Source organism: Zerene cesonia, chromosome Z (genome assembly GCF_012273895.1).
Source record: "Zerene cesonia ecotype Mississippi chromosome Z, Zerene_cesonia_1.1, whole genome shotgun sequence".
Classification (NCBI taxonomy): Eukaryota; Metazoa; Arthropoda; class Insecta; order Lepidoptera; family Pieridae; genus Zerene; species Zerene cesonia.
The window spans coordinates 7,359,683-7,377,324 of NC_052122.1; the positions used below are offsets into that span (position 1 = coordinate 7,359,683).

The window sequence follows — 17,642 nt, forward strand, 5'->3', positions numbered from 1 at the left end:
TTATATCGTTCTAGATAGGTCACCTGGTGGTTCAAATGACCCGTAATTTTTTCTATATGGGCCTGTAGTCTATTATGTCAACGTACTTTAGTGGTATCGTGATGTTAGACGGTATAATCAATTATGGAACTGAAAACTCCAAATGAACGCAAGTCCCTATATTTTTATATGTATAATTAAATGTTGTGTTAATAGATGAATGTTTAGAGGTACAATTTCTATTTTGACAAACAATCTTGAACTCCAGAAAGACCACAATTAGTATATATCTTATTTATAATATCTCCCCAAATTTAATATTAACACGTATAAAAATGTGCGTAATAAGTTCGAATAAACACAAAAACTAAATTATTATATTGAACAAATAATTGATGTTATAATCTTCAGTTTTATCTGTTTTTTATACAATTATAAAAAACGATAAGGTAATCACGACACAGACACTTTATGACACTGAAGTTCGCTGGAGTATGATAACATGACCTGTGCTGTTTTTTCAAATTTATTTTTACCTATTTTTCCGAATGTATAGAGGATATATTGTAATCAACGTCAGCTTATATACGATTATCAACTGTGGGGATCGCCTGTGAGTGTTCAGGCCCTAATCCACAACCCTGGTAAGTGCGAGTTGGCGGATGTGACATGTCGTCGACCTTTTGAGTCTTGTACATGCTGTTTCGAGCAGTGGAGGTTTATCTAACGTGCAGATAAATAGAAAAATCAACATATTTCTTATACGCTCGTTTGTTCTTTAATCCAAGGTTATTCAATTATAGTCCACCACCGCAATTTTATAAATTGTCATGGATGTCATTTGTTTGTTGACAGTACTTAATTTAAAAGTGAATGATATGAAAAAGTTCTAACATTTGTTCAGAAAAAACAATAAATGTTATGATTGAGACAACCTTTACCAACACCAATTTGTTCATACATTTGAGAACAGAAGCAACAGTACAAAAGTTTATATAATAGTAAAACGACGCAGCATTCAATTAGCGGCTATCAAATACAATATGATCGCCCAGGCCCTAGGTGATAATGGAAAGTAAACGAATTGAACATTGAGATGACACATGTAAACGATTACGGGACTAAAGGGACGTCTAGACGTAAACAAAACAAACAAAGTAATGTTTATATCATTCTGTGAGTGGAAAGAAACCGACTGTTAGACTTTTAGATAAGGTCCACTACGTATCCGGGTACTGGTTCAAAATTAGCAGCGTATATCTTAGTATATCTAAATGCAGCTCCGTCCGCGTGGTCAAAGTAAATTGTCATAGAAATTATGCGTTTTACAAAGTAGTACGTATTCATCTCTACTCTAATAATATATTCCAGACACAAAAATCTTGCCCTAAAATCGCTACATCGCGAAGTGAAAAAAAAAAAAACAAAAAAGAAACACCCTTTCAAATTGGTTAAAATTGGATCGCATAACAGCGAAAGTTAATTTAAATTCTATGTACAGTTTGAAACCGGAAATTGGAATCTCTCGATACCAAAGTAGACAAAATTATTTTAATCACTTACGACACATGTAAAAACTACCCCAATTAAGAAAAGAAACGACAGCTAAATTCCTAGTTTTCTTCAAGTCATAATTCTTTTATTTTAATAGCATAGTATTTTAACGTATTATGTTTAGTTTTGGGGAAGCAACTGATATATATTCTACTTATGTGGTCCAATAGAGAGACATGTCTACGTGACATTTTAATTTGAAATCATGAAATTGATCAAGACATTCAAAGGCATAACGAATCTCACCCTTACGTGAATAAGAAATGGTATTTCACCAAACATAAAATCAAATATACATCCGTGAAATGTCAAATGATTATTTACAGTGTGAGTAACTGCCTTATTTTTTTTTAAAGATGCATATATTATTTAGTAAGAACAATAATTCTTCAACCAAACTAAGTGTAAGATTATTGGTTCCAAATTAGATCTAAGAGTATACTTGTAACTCAAGATATTTAGTAAAAAAATTTACATTTAAAACGACATCTATTTTCGTCTTTTATCCTCATATCTCGTTTGAGTATTAACAGTGGAACTGCACCAAATATTACGAGGAACCGGATTTATCATGAATATACTAGCATCTCTGTAATCTACACTAATATTGGTGCTAATATTATAAACAGAACGTATTTGATTGTGTGAGCGTGTGTGTGTGTGTGTGATTGTTGTTTGTTTGAAATGTTAGGCTTCGACACTACTGGACCGATTACATTACATAAGATCTGCTATTTATCTATTATAACATGTACATACATTCTTATATAAACAAGACTATTTCAAAGTTTCTGAAAAATACATTATCATTTTCAAATCTATATCATATATAGGCTAGTGCAGATAGCGCTGAAAATTAAAAAAAAAAAACAAAAAAATAAAATAATATAAAAAAAGGTTGCATAAACAATCTGCACCTCGTCTTATATAAATTTTGCAGACGTTAAGTGCTATATAAACGGTACCTATTAACTTTATTGCCTACATACGCAGTTCGGAGCTAACCCGTCACTGGCGGTTTGCTATGACGTATCGGTGGTGACGCATCTACGTATGGATACGCCCACAGACGAGCCCGCAGATCTAATGGATGGTCCAATTATCGAATAACAAGCCGAGCCAGGGCTGCTGCATGCACCCAAACGGTATCACCGAATACTCAATCGAATCTTTAGCACCATCAGTTATAGTAATAGTAGGCGATTTAATTATATGACATATCATTATTACGATATAATTTTATATCGATGTGTATAACATTAATATAAAATTATAAGCATAAATAATAAATGCACTTAAAAATATGTTGCCATACATTCCCAGTCTCTTTTAACGTTTCCGTCTGATATAAGTAGTAATAGGTCATCATCCTACTTAATATTTTAAACGCGAAAGTTTGTAAGTATGCACATTACCGTCTTTACGATAAGCGTATACGGGGCCCGTGCCCAGGGCCCCCATCCTCAAGGGGGACCCGGAGGACCAAATATTTCCTTACTTATACTTTCAAAAAGGGCCCCAAATGCTTACATGCCCAAGGGCCCCTCCATAACTTGAGACGCCCTTAAGTATGTATGGATGTTTGTTACTCTTTCACGCGAAAGCAGTCTAATCTGTATGAAATTTGGATGAAACAGAGGTAGATTATAGTCTGGATTAGAACAAAGGCTTTTTACCCGGATACCCAGCGTGTGACGCCGCGGGTTACGGCTGGTACTAAATAAAGATGAAGGCGCACTTCATAACCACCTTTTTGTCGAATTTGGGTAATTGAAGTAATAAATGACAGTAAATTTTTATTTTTAATTTTCAATAATCTAACTCGCAAAACTAGGAATAGTTGCATCATTCACGTGTTATAAATAAATTCATTATCAATATCTCAACTAAAAAACATGAGATAATACAACGATAACTTTGTATAAAGTGAGTCAACAAAATTCATATAAAACCTGTAGTACACGTAATTTTTTTTTCATTATATTTAACCATGTCTAAATAATTATTCATTTATTTATTATAACATCAATCCTATCCTATCCTACTTCATACTAATATTATAAATGCGAAAGTTTGTAAGGAAGTGTGTGAGTTTATTGCTCTTTCACGCAAAAACCACCGAACCGATTGCAATGAATTTTGGTACGTAGACAGATGGACAACTGGAATAATACATAAGCAACTTTTTATACCGATATCCCTACGGGATACGAACTTACGCGGGTGGAACCGCGGGGCGCAGCTATAAGTATAAGGATAGCGAACCTAACAACATGTTACGAGTAAAAGACAAGTCAACAACGAAAAACAGAAAAAAGCAATTTTTAATTATTTTTTATTATTGTGTGATAGGGAAGCGCTTGAATACTATTTCGCCTGCTGGTAAGCGTGGATGTAGTCTAAGATCCCCAGATTATACCCGTCAGGGAACACAGACTCAGGAAGCATGTTCCAGTCCCTTGCGGTTCGTATAAAGAATGTAGAGTTGAACCGCTTAGTCCGGGTACATGGAAAATCCACACACTTTCAACTTTAATAACAATAAAGACTTTTAATCCCTGGCATTATGAGAGGATACATGGCAGTAGATAACCTACAGTACCTACAGTACCTGCAGTACAGTAGAAAAAGCAGGAGAGACGTGTACATAAGAACTTGTAAAAAGTATCAACCCTACGTGAAAAGTATCACGCGATAGTTCAAGGAGGTCAGTCTTGTTATTACGTTGATCCCCACACTGATACATCGCAGTGTGAATAATTCAACAGTAACATTGGAGAACCTTCAAGATTAACGATCTCAACTAGATCAACAATAGAATTATTTCAATAAGTGCGCGAGATTACAACTGAAAATAGACGCAATACTTTTTTGTACGATCCTTCTTTTGTATTATTTGCCTTTAAAGGAAGGCAATTTATGCGTATTTAAACTGCGTTTTAACTTTTGTACCAAGCAAATAGGACAACGTAACAAGATGAGACGCTGATTTATTGGCAACATCGATAAAAACGTCTAAGACAATAAATCAATACGAGTATCCGAAGTTATTAAAAATAATATATGTATTTCATAATTTGTAAAATAAGCTAGGGTTCGGCACCGGCTTCGTCCATTAATATATAGCCTACTAGACGCTCTTCCCGGCTCCGCCCGTATATCAAGATTCCTATTTTATCCCAAGGGGACATAAAAAGTATCCTATCAGGCGAGTCAGCTCAACCCTGTCTGTATATAAAATTTCATCACAATGTTAAATAGTTTCAGCGTGATTGACTGACAAACATCCAACCAAACTATCACATTTATATTATTAGTGTGATAGTGTGATAAGCACTCAGAGTTTACGAATATATCCAATAGTGAAAGAAGTATTGAAATATATCCCATAGTTTTGAGATTATCGCTTGCAAACAATCATAAGATATGTTTGTTTATTGCAGCTTTATAAGTAAAGCAAAAAAAAATAGAAAGTAAAGATATAGATTACAATAAAATATGGATATTCACAAAAAAAAAAAAAAAAATTAATCACAGGAGAACATTATCTAAAATATATATTTTCGTTTCGGATAGTTGAGCAAAAGATTGATGTAATCCTATTTGTCATGCGAAAATGTGATAAGCAGATGATCGATCCGCTAACAAACTCGGAAACATTTCAGCGATATGCAAAAATCTTTCTCAGCATTATTATTTCAAATATACCTGTCATATAACGTCGAGGTCACCATTATAAAGGTTTCTGCGATAGTTTTACACAATAATACAATAAAATATAAACGTTGTGTAACATTGCCATTTTTTTATTGGAATAATAATTTCAGATCTTGAATATTATCCTCACTAATAATAAACGTGCGAAAATATGTTTGTTTGCCTTTCTTTCACATCGCAATTGAATTTGTAGTGTGAGTTCTGTGCTTGGAGATAGGAGGTTATGACACTAACTGACATATTATATAACGATATAACCCGTTTAACTTCTTATTACCATCGTATTTTCCTTTAATCAGGCGAACGAAGCCGCGGGCAACAGTTAGTAAAAGACACATATTATAATACAAAAAAAAAACTCCAAAGTCACTCTCGAGAGGAAAATTTTATTTAAGTGAGGATTTGGGTTTTATATACATCTATATTTTAGATCCCCCTGCGAAATTCCTTAATTAACAACTGTCTCACGTGTAACATATTTAATAAAACGCCATCTATCGGCATTTTGAAATTTAATAGTGATTCAAATGAACTTTCTGTATGTAAACAATAGAAAAGAGAGTAATATAGTACTCTCTATTTGCATACATCTCTCGAAACTGTCTCCAGAATACAATACGACAAAATAGCTTCGTTGAGACGTGACAGAAAAATAACAAACACACTTTTAAATTTTAATAAGAAATGACAATTATTTGACACTCAACAAATTATATAAAGTTGGTTTGAAATTAACTCTTGTGTTTCTTTTTCTGGACATTATCTTTCTATCCTACTAATATTATAAATGCGAAAGTTTGTAAGGATGTGTGTGTGTGTGTGTTTCTTGCTCTTTTAAGCAAAAACTACTGAACCAATTGCAATGAAATTACGTAGTACGTAAGGTACGTAGATAGCTGGACAACTAGAATAACATATAGGCAGTTTTTTATCCCGATAATCCAAGGGGATACGGACTTACGCGAGTGAAACCGCGGGGCGCAGCTTGTATTTAATAATTCGAAATAATAAGCACGTTGAATATAAACCAACCCACTTAAATATTTATTCATAAATCTTCTTAAATATACCGTTGTCGCTGATCTGATAGATAGCGACAGCGGTGTCTTCAGTAATAGGCAACGTCGACATAACCTAATAGGCATCGCCATCAAAGGCAAATGTTTTGAGGCAATACGTCAGACCACTGCGGCATACGCGTCTGACTAGTTTTCAAACTCGAAAATCGGTTTTTAATTAATCATGAGACTGTGGATGGATTTACGTTATTTAATATTTTATTCACTTTTTATTATATTACATAATTTTTATACTATTTTACATGTTGCAAATCTCATTAGCTCTGATCATCAAATCTCAAAAGAAATCTGTCAGTTGTCTTTATTCTTTCCGAATCTTCTCTGCGGTGGTAAATGGTAAAATTTCTTATGACGACCAAAGGTGCTTCTAGAAGTCTTAATGAATAAATATATGGTTGAGTTTTAGTTAAAAAACTTTTAACGTTTTAGCGGATTAACATCCGCATGCGTTTTGTTGACCAAAAAGTTTCTTACATGGACGTAGTTTATAAACGTTTCTTAGAAGTAAATATGATATTAGATCTCTATTAGGATATAATGTCGTCGTTATAAGGTTTCGTAACATATGTATAGAGAAACCTAAATAAGATTACATAACAAGGTAATAACTTCCATTAAAAAAAGAATTGCGATTGAAGCACGAAATTAAATATAACAAAATATATAATATAGAAAAATATATCAATTTCTGCCAACTCTACCATTATCTTATTCAACTCTCAAAATTTCGACGAAAATTCAACTTTACGACAACATAATAACAAGTACGGAAAAAAACAAGTGAACCGCGGGCAGAATAATAGCTACATGATATCAAACTTACAGTGGAATGCCTCCAGAAACTAATAAGTGCGTGGATGTCGGAAGCCGGTGCCAAGAGGAGGTAGTCGCGCCATTCATCATAGCTGATGTTCAAACTTCCATCTTGATCCATCCTGTCAACAAAAAAAAATGCTCATTTTTTCGTTTAAAATATATTACGGTTATTTATGTTTCTTTTTATTATTATCTGTGACACCAAATTCGATACATTGTTACATCAAATATTTTTGAATTTAGAACCAAAGCATAAGTCATGGTTGTAATAATTCATTTGGTATATTTTGCTGTTTTAAACTTAAAATTTCCTTTGTTGTTTTAGAGTTCGCGGAAAGTCGGTGCTTTTACAATACTTTCCTTATTATGGGAATATACGGATAGTATTGTAATAGCAACAAATTTACTCGATACTGTGTTATTGGTATATGAATACAAATATTTTATGATGTAGGTATATTATTTAATGATTTAAAGCAATTTCCAAAACAAATTCATTTCATTTATCATTATCATATACATTCAAATATTGTAGTAAATACCATAATTTTTTAATAAGCGAATACTCGATTCTTTATATCAATTGGTAAAACTTAATTAAAATAATTAACAAGCTTAAGTCCATATACTATTCAAACTTTTACTTAGTAAATATGAACATGGATGGTGTTTTTTCTTCTAAAAAATAAATGTTTTTCGGATTTCATATTTAATGCCAACTTTGTATAGATACATAGATTATATGTTCAAATAAAAGAGAAAATATGCATTAAAATTAAAAAAAAAAACGGAAACACCAAACATACAATCTTAAACAACATATACGCAGGATACAAAACAAATATACGAATAAAGCATTACATAGTCATGATACCATGTAACATGCAAAAGCATTGAACATTTAATGCTACATCTATAAACTATAATCTCTAAAGTAGGTTAATCTAATTCTAGGTGAAATCTAGGAGTATTATACTTCTACATGTTACATGTGCTGAAGGTGAACATCAATTCACAAATGCTGTAAAACTTGTCTGGACATATTTTCATTAATTCACAAAACATCGGCAGAAACCGTATTTATTAGTATTAAGATTTTGTGAACACGGATATGAAAGTACCTAATTAGGTAGGTAATTAAAAACAACAAAAAGGTACCTAATTAAAAACAACACTGTCTAAATCACTCGTACGTATTGTACTTTGATTAGTTATTGACACAACAAAACAAATATATCCATTTTCTTTGTACACCTTTTATTAGCGAAGCTGTTTTCTACGTGATTTTTTCACTTACCACTTTAAAATAGGCCAAACAGCTCTTCTGAAACATTTTATTTGTCTTATGGTTAGATTTATGTCTTTTGTAGGGATATTTCATACCTATTGAATCCTAACACATATTCTGGATGAATACTTTGCAGCAATAAATGATTTATTGATATATGAATTAAAAATGGTATATAACATACTACATTCTAGCCATGACTAAACACGTAGTATTCAGTACTATAATACAACCTTATTTATATCTGTTTAGCGAACAAAATCTATGCAAATGAAAATAGCCTATAACTAAAATACACAATTGTAATTATGGACCCTGTCTATATGAGTGTTTATGCTCACCTCTTTAGCAGATTTGTTGCCTCGCTTCTGCCAATTGCAATGCCCAAATCAGCAAATGCCGATATGAGTTCCTCCAAATCAACTTTTCCTGTGATCAGAAACACACCAATAAAGATTCAACACAGGCCATATTTCGATCAAAACTTTTATATATTTTTTATTTATTCATTTACACCTTACAGACTAAGATCATAAAATATACTGGCTTATAAATTTTTAACATATTTACAAGCATATTAATTAAAAGATAACACAGAATGGTAATTATAAAATTCATGGAACTTAACTGGAATAAATTTATGTAATAAACATACCATCTTTATTTTTATCAAGATGAGAAAACTGGAGCTTAAGGTTTTTTTCATGTTCCCGCACATAATGAATAAATTCTGACAGTGTGACATCCCCAGCATCTTTTCCCGTTTTTGCCAAAAACTTCTGCAAAATAAAACAGATTTCAGTTGTTAGTTTTGTCAGACAAATGTATAAGATTACATGAAGAAAATAGTTAATGGTTTTCCATATAGTTTAAATATCTTGATTTAAACAGTGATGAATGGTTTTCATAAAAAAACATGAATACAAAGGCAAATGCACTTTCTCTTTTCACTTTGTTTTTTTTGTCATAACAACCATTGCAAAAACATGGTATTAAAAAGACATTTTTTTATCTTTATCCTTAGTTATCTTCTTCTTTAAATGGAATAATGTGAGAAACATACAATTTATGAAGAAATATATTGCATGATTACTGTTAAATATCATTTTACCTTCACTTATATAACACTGTATAGTAGTCTTGTTATATAAGACATTGAATGAGATTGAAGAGCTGCACTGTTTTTGCATCAATTATGATAATAATCTATATGATTAGTGTTCAATGGAAATATTATTTGAACCAAAAATGTACCAACAAGAGAAACAATAAAATTATATAATGCAAACTAGAAAAGCAATTGAACACAGGATACATTAATTGAACATGTACATTATGTCATCTACTTGTTCCATAATATTAATAATTAAAATTAACATTGTAAGCTTGCAGTTGAATTAACATTTCAATTAAAAATTTATTGCATAATTGAAGCCCCTTATCCCTTTGTGGGAAATGGGCTACTACATTGTTTCTCTGATATTTTTTTCTTTATGGACAAGTAGGTGTTCAGCCTTCTGTATTCTTTCAAACCAAGTCATGTTTTTGTTAGGCACCACCAGAAAACAAACCCAGGACCAGGCGCTAAGTTTAAGCATTCAGCACTATCCCAGGAGTTGGATATGTTTAGGTGTTTTTATATAGGTCACAGAATTTTTTATTTATATATAAATATATAATATACATGTATGATTTATATTGGATCTGTATATCCCTTTAGATAAATAACTGACAGATCGAGATAATATTGTGATGTATGGAGTAGACATTACATAAAAGTATGAAATTTAAAATTTTGCACTTGTTTTTTTCCCATGATTTTGCCGATTTATTTGCCCACTGCCGATAACAATATTACAAAATTACCTTAAAATAAATAAAACGTTTATACTGGGAACATTAAAAACTTTTTCAGTTATTTTCACAACTCTTTTAAGAAAAAGGTTGTATGAAATGTGTTCGTCATCATAGAACTACATGACGACATTCTAAATTTGAGTTTATTACAAATGCGTGATTCACTCATGATATAAACCATACGGTGAAAATACCGTTAAGTTTTTATAGATGTTTTAAATTCTAACCTCTGCGTAACTTCGATTGATGTGTGGAGCTAATTCCTTGAGGGCTACAGAAAGGTCGTGAATATCGATCTTCCCATTACCGTCTGCGTCAAGTTTAGAAAACAATTTTTCCAGTCTTTCTTCGTCTTCTTTTGGCAATTCTTCCAATTCCAACGGTGGATGACACTGCACCATGGTGTCTGTAGTTAGCGTAAGTACTACTTTTGAGGGAATGAGATAATGACTCTATGTACGAACTCGTACGGATATACATAACTTTAACCTTACTAAAATAGTGGCTCGTAAAAAATCATTTTAACTGATTCAATTCGTTTTCCATGCGAAAGAAATTTTGACAGCTGCCGTCGGCTTCCACTTGCGGATGCGGACTAATATCTTAGTGTGAGTACTGAGTACAGACTACAGTAGCATAAACTTTTAACACACATAGACAGTTTACAATACGGCAGTGCGCTGAATTTTCTAGGCCATGAACAATCTGCAATAAGGTTATTTTAGCGTCATCTGTGATCAGATTTTCGTACTAACTCACTCTCTCCTTCCTCCTTCCTCTTTTGCATAAGTTTATTTCTGATATATATACACTATTACATCGGAAACACTTTCTCTTTTTCTCCAAAGACTAGTTTATGTATTATATCTTACAGATCCAAACTTTTAGCCAGCTTATTCAGCGAGTTGGATTATAATAATATGACGATTTTTAAAATATTACGACGACAGCTACCATATTGCTAGAATAGAGATATAAAAATCCACGAAAGTAGTCCCTTTGCGGATGCATTGATACGTTGTATATTTCATGCGTGAAGCATTCTTTACAGCTAATTCGTCATAATAATTTTCCACACAATTTTAATGTAGTTTCACCAGATTAATTTTTGTACCCTTGGAGTATCAAGCAAAAAAACTAACTTCACATATATTAAACCCACTCTCTACCGAGGTCCATAATGCAAAACGTATTAAGTATTAAGAAAAATCGCGCATCGTTAAATATTCTTTTTCTTAGTGCTGGTCAAACTGGATGAATATTCACCAAAAAATGATTTATTGGAACGGTAACAGAATGGGATCTACATTCATAATATTTTTTTAGTTCAATCACAGATAACGTAATACTAGGTTCAATCAAATTGTTCAGACCTAAATTCAAAATATATTAATGTCAAACTAAGATGAATTCTCTTTTCGTAACTATATTTTTGCTTTCTTTTAAATATCTATGCCTACTTTCACAATAGATGAAAGAGGTCGCTACAGGGGGAGGACACTGGCCTACATTGGGCTCGACGAAAAAGATAGCGGCGCCATCTTTTAATCTTTACTTGAAACAACTATTTAGTTTTGGTTAAGTAACTACAGATGTCTCTGTATTAATATTTAAAAAAAAATCTTATTAAAGGTACATATATCCGTTATGTGGATTTAAAACAATAGCGACACTCGTTATATTATATGTATTTAATTTATAGCAACATAGCTTGTTGATATAATGGCGTAACTAGTAATTATTAACTAGTCTCTAGTAACGTTTAATTATTATTCTCTATGTATGCCTTTAATTTAAAGCCATATTTATAAAATTATACACAAGTTTTTTGATCTGCTTTTCTTGTAATTATATGTTCTACAAGAAGGTATAAAATAATAATGAAGATAAAAAAAATAATGTATAAAATATATCAAATGTCGAACATGGTAGGTAATGTAGGTATACACCTTTGTAACTATGCATGCTGTGTCCGTATTTCTAGTTAAGAAGAACAGATGGTGCTTCAATTGAGGGGTAAAATATCAGGAGAGAGGGCACTCTCTACTCTTTGCATCTTTACCTAGCGATAAGACCGCAAATTATAGATGTTTCTATTTTATTTTATGTTCCTTCTGTATTATTATTTTTATATACTTTATATACTTATCTTAACTTTATTTATTAATTAGCTTTTGTTTGCGGGTTCGCACGCGTTAAATTCGGAGTAATTTAATAGATGTTATTGAACATGTACCCCTTCCTCTTGAATCACTCTATCTATTAAAAAAAACCCATCAAAAGCCGTTAAGCAGTTTTAAAGATTTAAGCATAGATATTGACATAGGGATGCAGGGACCGAGAAAGCGACTTTGTTTTATACTATGTACTGATTAGACAAAATATGTGAATCAATTTTATACAAAGTGCTTTAAACAAAACAAAATATAAGGCCTAATAAAATCTCAATCAATAAAAGTATTTGACAAGTTTTCCTTAGATATGGCTTTAGCCAATATGTTTTGTAGCAATGAAGGTGGAAATATCTATTTAAATGCCTAATCATATTTTAGTTCAATTTATAGTAACAAGTAACTTTAAGAGGTGAGAAATGTTACCCGGTAGGTATTTCCCATTTGGTATAAAAAAAAACAACAGCTGTTAGTTTTTTTTATTTCCTAAGCAAAGATGGTCGAAAATCATAAAATAAAATATTAGTAACTTCTATTTAGATATCTAAAATTAAATATGAATTGGTGTGAAATTAACTAAATAAAGGTATTTGCATAATATTTTTGTGAAATGCAATAAAGAGGATATAAACTTCATGTTTACAATTATAAGAACTTCATCATTTAACACTTTTTGACAGGTATTTTAATGGAATACACCGTTTCACCCGCATTAGTCTGTATCCCGTAGAAATATCGAGAAGAAGGTTGCCTATGTGTTATTCCAGAGCTATCTACGTACCAAATTTCATTGCAATCGGTTCAGTAGTTTTTGCGTTAAAGATTAACAAACATACGTACACATACACACACATCCATCCTCACAAACTTTCGCATTTATAATATTACTAGTAGTAGGATAGGATAGGTTATATAGGATATCCTTTTATATAGGATACTTATCCTATCCATAAGTGGATTTCTGGTATGTGGTAATAATTAAATTTGTTTTAGGAAGGACTAGCTTTTCGCCCACGGGTTCGCTCGTGTGGACTACAAAATTTGTAGGGGAAAGGGATGAGCTATGGAAAGACTACTGGAAAGAAGGAATAGACTGGGAAGGACGAGGAAAAGGAAACGGGCTTCCGCCTTCCACACTCATCGTTCAAACACAGTAGCATGCAACTATTTCATTCTTATTTTCTGTGGGGCTGTGGTACTTTCCCCGTGCGAGCTAGACCAATTTATGCCGAAGCGTGTTCGGCATAAATTAAATCCCGCAAAAAAAAAGATTTAAGCTTTCATCCGTATAACCTGTAGCCAGTGATGTAGGTGTAATATTTGATTCTGAGGAGTACTACATTGCAGTGGAATCATACTTTATAGGTATTTTTGCTATAGGTTTTTATTATTTAAAAATTATGGCAGTATTATTTAAAAATAAACCGTATTTTATACATCATGATAGATTCGAAATTTTTGAGACAATATTTCCATTATTCTTACGTTTTGAGGGGGATTAAAATCACGTGCAGTCTCCGTTGCATAGATAGGTCTACATGTAAGTTTTAATGCTAATTAGAGTATATTTATAAATACAGTCTACTTCTGTAATGTATTAAACTCAAAAATATATTATCATTTGTAACTTTATGTACACATTACTTTGTTTACCTACGTTGTTTTAGTAAAAAAATTAAATAGAAGGCGATTTTAAACAAACTTTGTCGCTAATCAGTATTACAAATTACAATATTATTTTCCGATACAGTAGACGTTATTGGGGCGAAAGCTGAAAAGTGTTATATTAGTAGGTAATTAGAGAACAACATTATTGAAGGAATTGAACAAATAGAAATCTACTTAGCAATATAAAAATTATAACATTAAACATTCTGCAATGTTTAATGTACATGTTGTTTTTTAAAATCGTAAAAGAAAGCTAAGTTAATATCAAATAAAACTATTCACTAACTCATTATTCTTTATGTTAAAATTGCTAAAATTGCAAAAAAGATTTTCTTTGCGCCAAAAATACTGAGGCATTCGCACCTTCATTTTCGTAAATATTAATATTTTCTAACAAAAGGCCTGCATTATGTAAATTCAACAATTATTATTTATACGCAAAAATTTCTAAGATAAGTATAGATGTATGGCTCTTTGTTCTCTCTCTTTTCTTCTATATTTTCACGCAAAAACAGTGAATCGGATCCGTATGAAATTCGGTACAACGTACATATACCTATATTATAGTCTGGATTAGCATATAGGCTGCTTTTTAACCGTGTACCATGCGTATAATGCTGCTAGCGTAGTTCTAGCTAGATTAATAATAACTAATAAAAACATTCGCAATAAATTCAGCACCGAGTTATTGGAATGTTGCACACAACAATCGAAAGCTAAAATATTTTGCTAGTGTTACAAACAAAGTTAAATGCCAATGAAACTAAATCCACGGTTACTTATTTTCATATATTTGACAGCAAAATATTGCATTAACTTTTAGCAACACATAAATAATTTATTATAATTTATACTTTTTTTTATAAAAATGTGTCGCTTTACATAAATAAACAAGATTTTAGACTCTATAATTTTTAATATTGACATACCTAATAACGTAAGCACTTAACAATAATAATTTTGTAAAATTGTAAAATGTTGAAGATACGCAAACGGTTAAGGTCTTTTACATCAATAGACAGCGTGACTTCATTGAGAAATATCATCACGTAGTCAAACCCTATAATGTGACACAAACATAAAGGACTGTCGCTCTATTATTCTTTATTAAATTCACTCAATAATCGGGTCATATTTAGTTAAGTAGGCTTTTCAAATTCATATTATGTCTCCCATCCCGTACACCCGTGCAAACAACCCTATTTGTAAAAACGAGAGCCAAACTATTTGCCCCATAAGTTGAGGTAAGTATAGTCAAATGCCAACCAATAAATCCGCGGGGATGGCATTGCTATTATGTCAAAATGACAATACAAAAATTGACTGACGTGACCGAAAGACTAAACTGTAGAAGTTAATGCGGGCTGCACCACTTCGAGTTTATTGTGAAGTCAATCCTATTGAGTCGTCGTTAAGGGAAAAATTCCCGCGACTTTACAAATACATGCATATATTTTAAAATCGCTTTTAAATAGACTACATAAAGTGACAAATAGAATGATCGCAGTGATATCATTGTTACAAAATCGGGGTGATATAAAAAAATGTTGAAAGGGAGTGAACAAAAGCTTATAAAAGTTGTAGATTAATCGGGGATTTACACACAATATGGACGATGCACACATGTCAGGGCAGAAGATCTGATGATCCTATAGCTTTATTTAGCGATGTCAACGAAAAAAGGAGTCTTAATAAAGGCAAAATAATTATCGTGTACCTAGTAGACGTATTTCTGTTTATGTTATTTTACATGTTTAGTATGCACGTTTAATAAATTTTAGAATTTCTATATATACTTTTAATATTTTGCCGTAGCACTTTCTCTTGATTATTAAATATATTAGGCTCCGTGTACCCTTTTGATGATTACAATTTTTTTTTTTTTTAATTTCACAGTCGGCAATGGGGCTGGTGGGTCGTCTCATGGTAAGCACTACCACCGCCCATGAACATTTATAGAGGCATGAGGTCCATTGCAGACCTAATGCCTCTACAAATGGATCGCCGACTTTTTGGGAAGGGAATAAGAAAGGATTGGGGAGAGGAATAAAGGAAAGGACTGGGAAGGATAAGGAAAAAGATATGGGCCTCCGGCCCCCCCACTCACCGAACGAAACACAGCAGAATGCTATTTCACGCCGGTCTTCTGTGGGGGTGTGGAACTTCCCCGGTGCGAGCTGGCCCAATTCGTGCCGAAGCGTGCTCGACTACCACATATAAAAATTTATTTAATTTTTTCATAGACTTTTACATAGATATTTCTAGGTTACAAATTTACACAATTCTTTAGGTATTATTAATTTCTTTTAAGTATATAGTATAAATAAGTATATAGTATGTAATGTTTTTGTTATTATGGATTAGGTAAATAAGGTTTAAAACAAATCCATCATTTCAAAATATATATCGCATTGTAAAAAATAATTTAGACGACCGTTATTTACGCAACGCTAGGTAATGCAAATAACATCTATACATGTATCGTATAAGTTTCATTAGTAGTTTTTATACGAGCGGTATGGTATTTAAATTCATGTTTAAAATTTATAATATTAGACTGGCCAACATTTTATATGTATTTTTGAGTAACTTTCAGAATTTCCTTATTAATCGATACAGACGTATGCTCTCCCGAGCTTGCGTGCCCCCTTTATTGGGTAGCATTATAGTTATTTCTCAATTTGTCCCAATTTTAATTTGCTGGAATGTCATTTATGGTCATTTTATGTCGTAGGATATACAAACGCCATAGTTTGTACACTGTAAAACAATCTAGTGAAAATTGGCACTGGCCATAATATGCCTATAACTAGTTGAATAATTACATAGGTAGATACACAATCATTTTTAATTAACCTTACATATTAAGACATAACATACATTACAATGTTTTAATTTTGTAGTGTATAATTGTAAATGAGGGTTCATTTATTTTAGAGTGGCCTCCAAAATGATGTTCTTATATCTGCAATGTACAGAATTATTCGATTTTCTACTACTAATTCCTATTTAAATTATAAACGCGAATTTGCAACTATGCTTATTATTTTTACGCGCAAAAATAGACGATCAGATTAATTGGGCACAGAGAATAAGCACAATTAACGCAAGTGAAGACGCGAGATTAAGCTAGTCTACATATTATGGATGTCTAGATACTATAGACAATGGTAATATCAGATAATCTAATACTATGTAATAGCTAATGTACTTTTATGCTAGTAAGTTAGCACATACTATAGTTTTTTACCTAACAAAACGTTAGTTATACGGTATATTCACAAATAAAACAAATATTTGCTGAGTAACATTTATTGGAATGTAATTGGAACATTGATAACACAAAAACACTGGAATATTTTCACTAAAATAATAATCCTGCTTTCAAAAAGCGAACAAATCCCATTTATAATTTAATAGTCATTATAATAAGTACATTACATATTAAAGATGATCAGGAATGAATTTCCCATAGTCTGTTGGAATTTCTTTGAAAATTGGGAAATATTGAAT

General features: G+C 31.8%; 1 protein-coding gene across 1 annotated transcript in view; it reads right to left on the reverse strand.

Annotated features, from left to right (window-relative positions):
* Positions 1–10,910, reverse strand: part of LOC119835488 (calcium-binding mitochondrial carrier protein SCaMC-2) — a 26,220-nt gene extending 15,310 nt beyond the window's left edge. The window contains exons 1-4 of the mRNA XM_038360337.1: positions 10,518–10,910; positions 9,089–9,212; positions 8,775–8,862; positions 7,153–7,264 (exon numbers count right to left, since the gene is read on the reverse strand). Coding sequence (XP_038216265.1) covers positions 7,153–7,264; positions 8,775–8,862; positions 9,089–9,212; positions 10,518–10,691 — 498 coding nt within the window. The 5' untranslated portion in view covers positions 10,692–10,910. The remainder of the gene's footprint in view (positions 1–7,152; positions 7,265–8,774; positions 8,863–9,088; positions 9,213–10,517) is intronic.
* Positions 10,911–17,642: the final 6,732 nt, after the last annotated feature.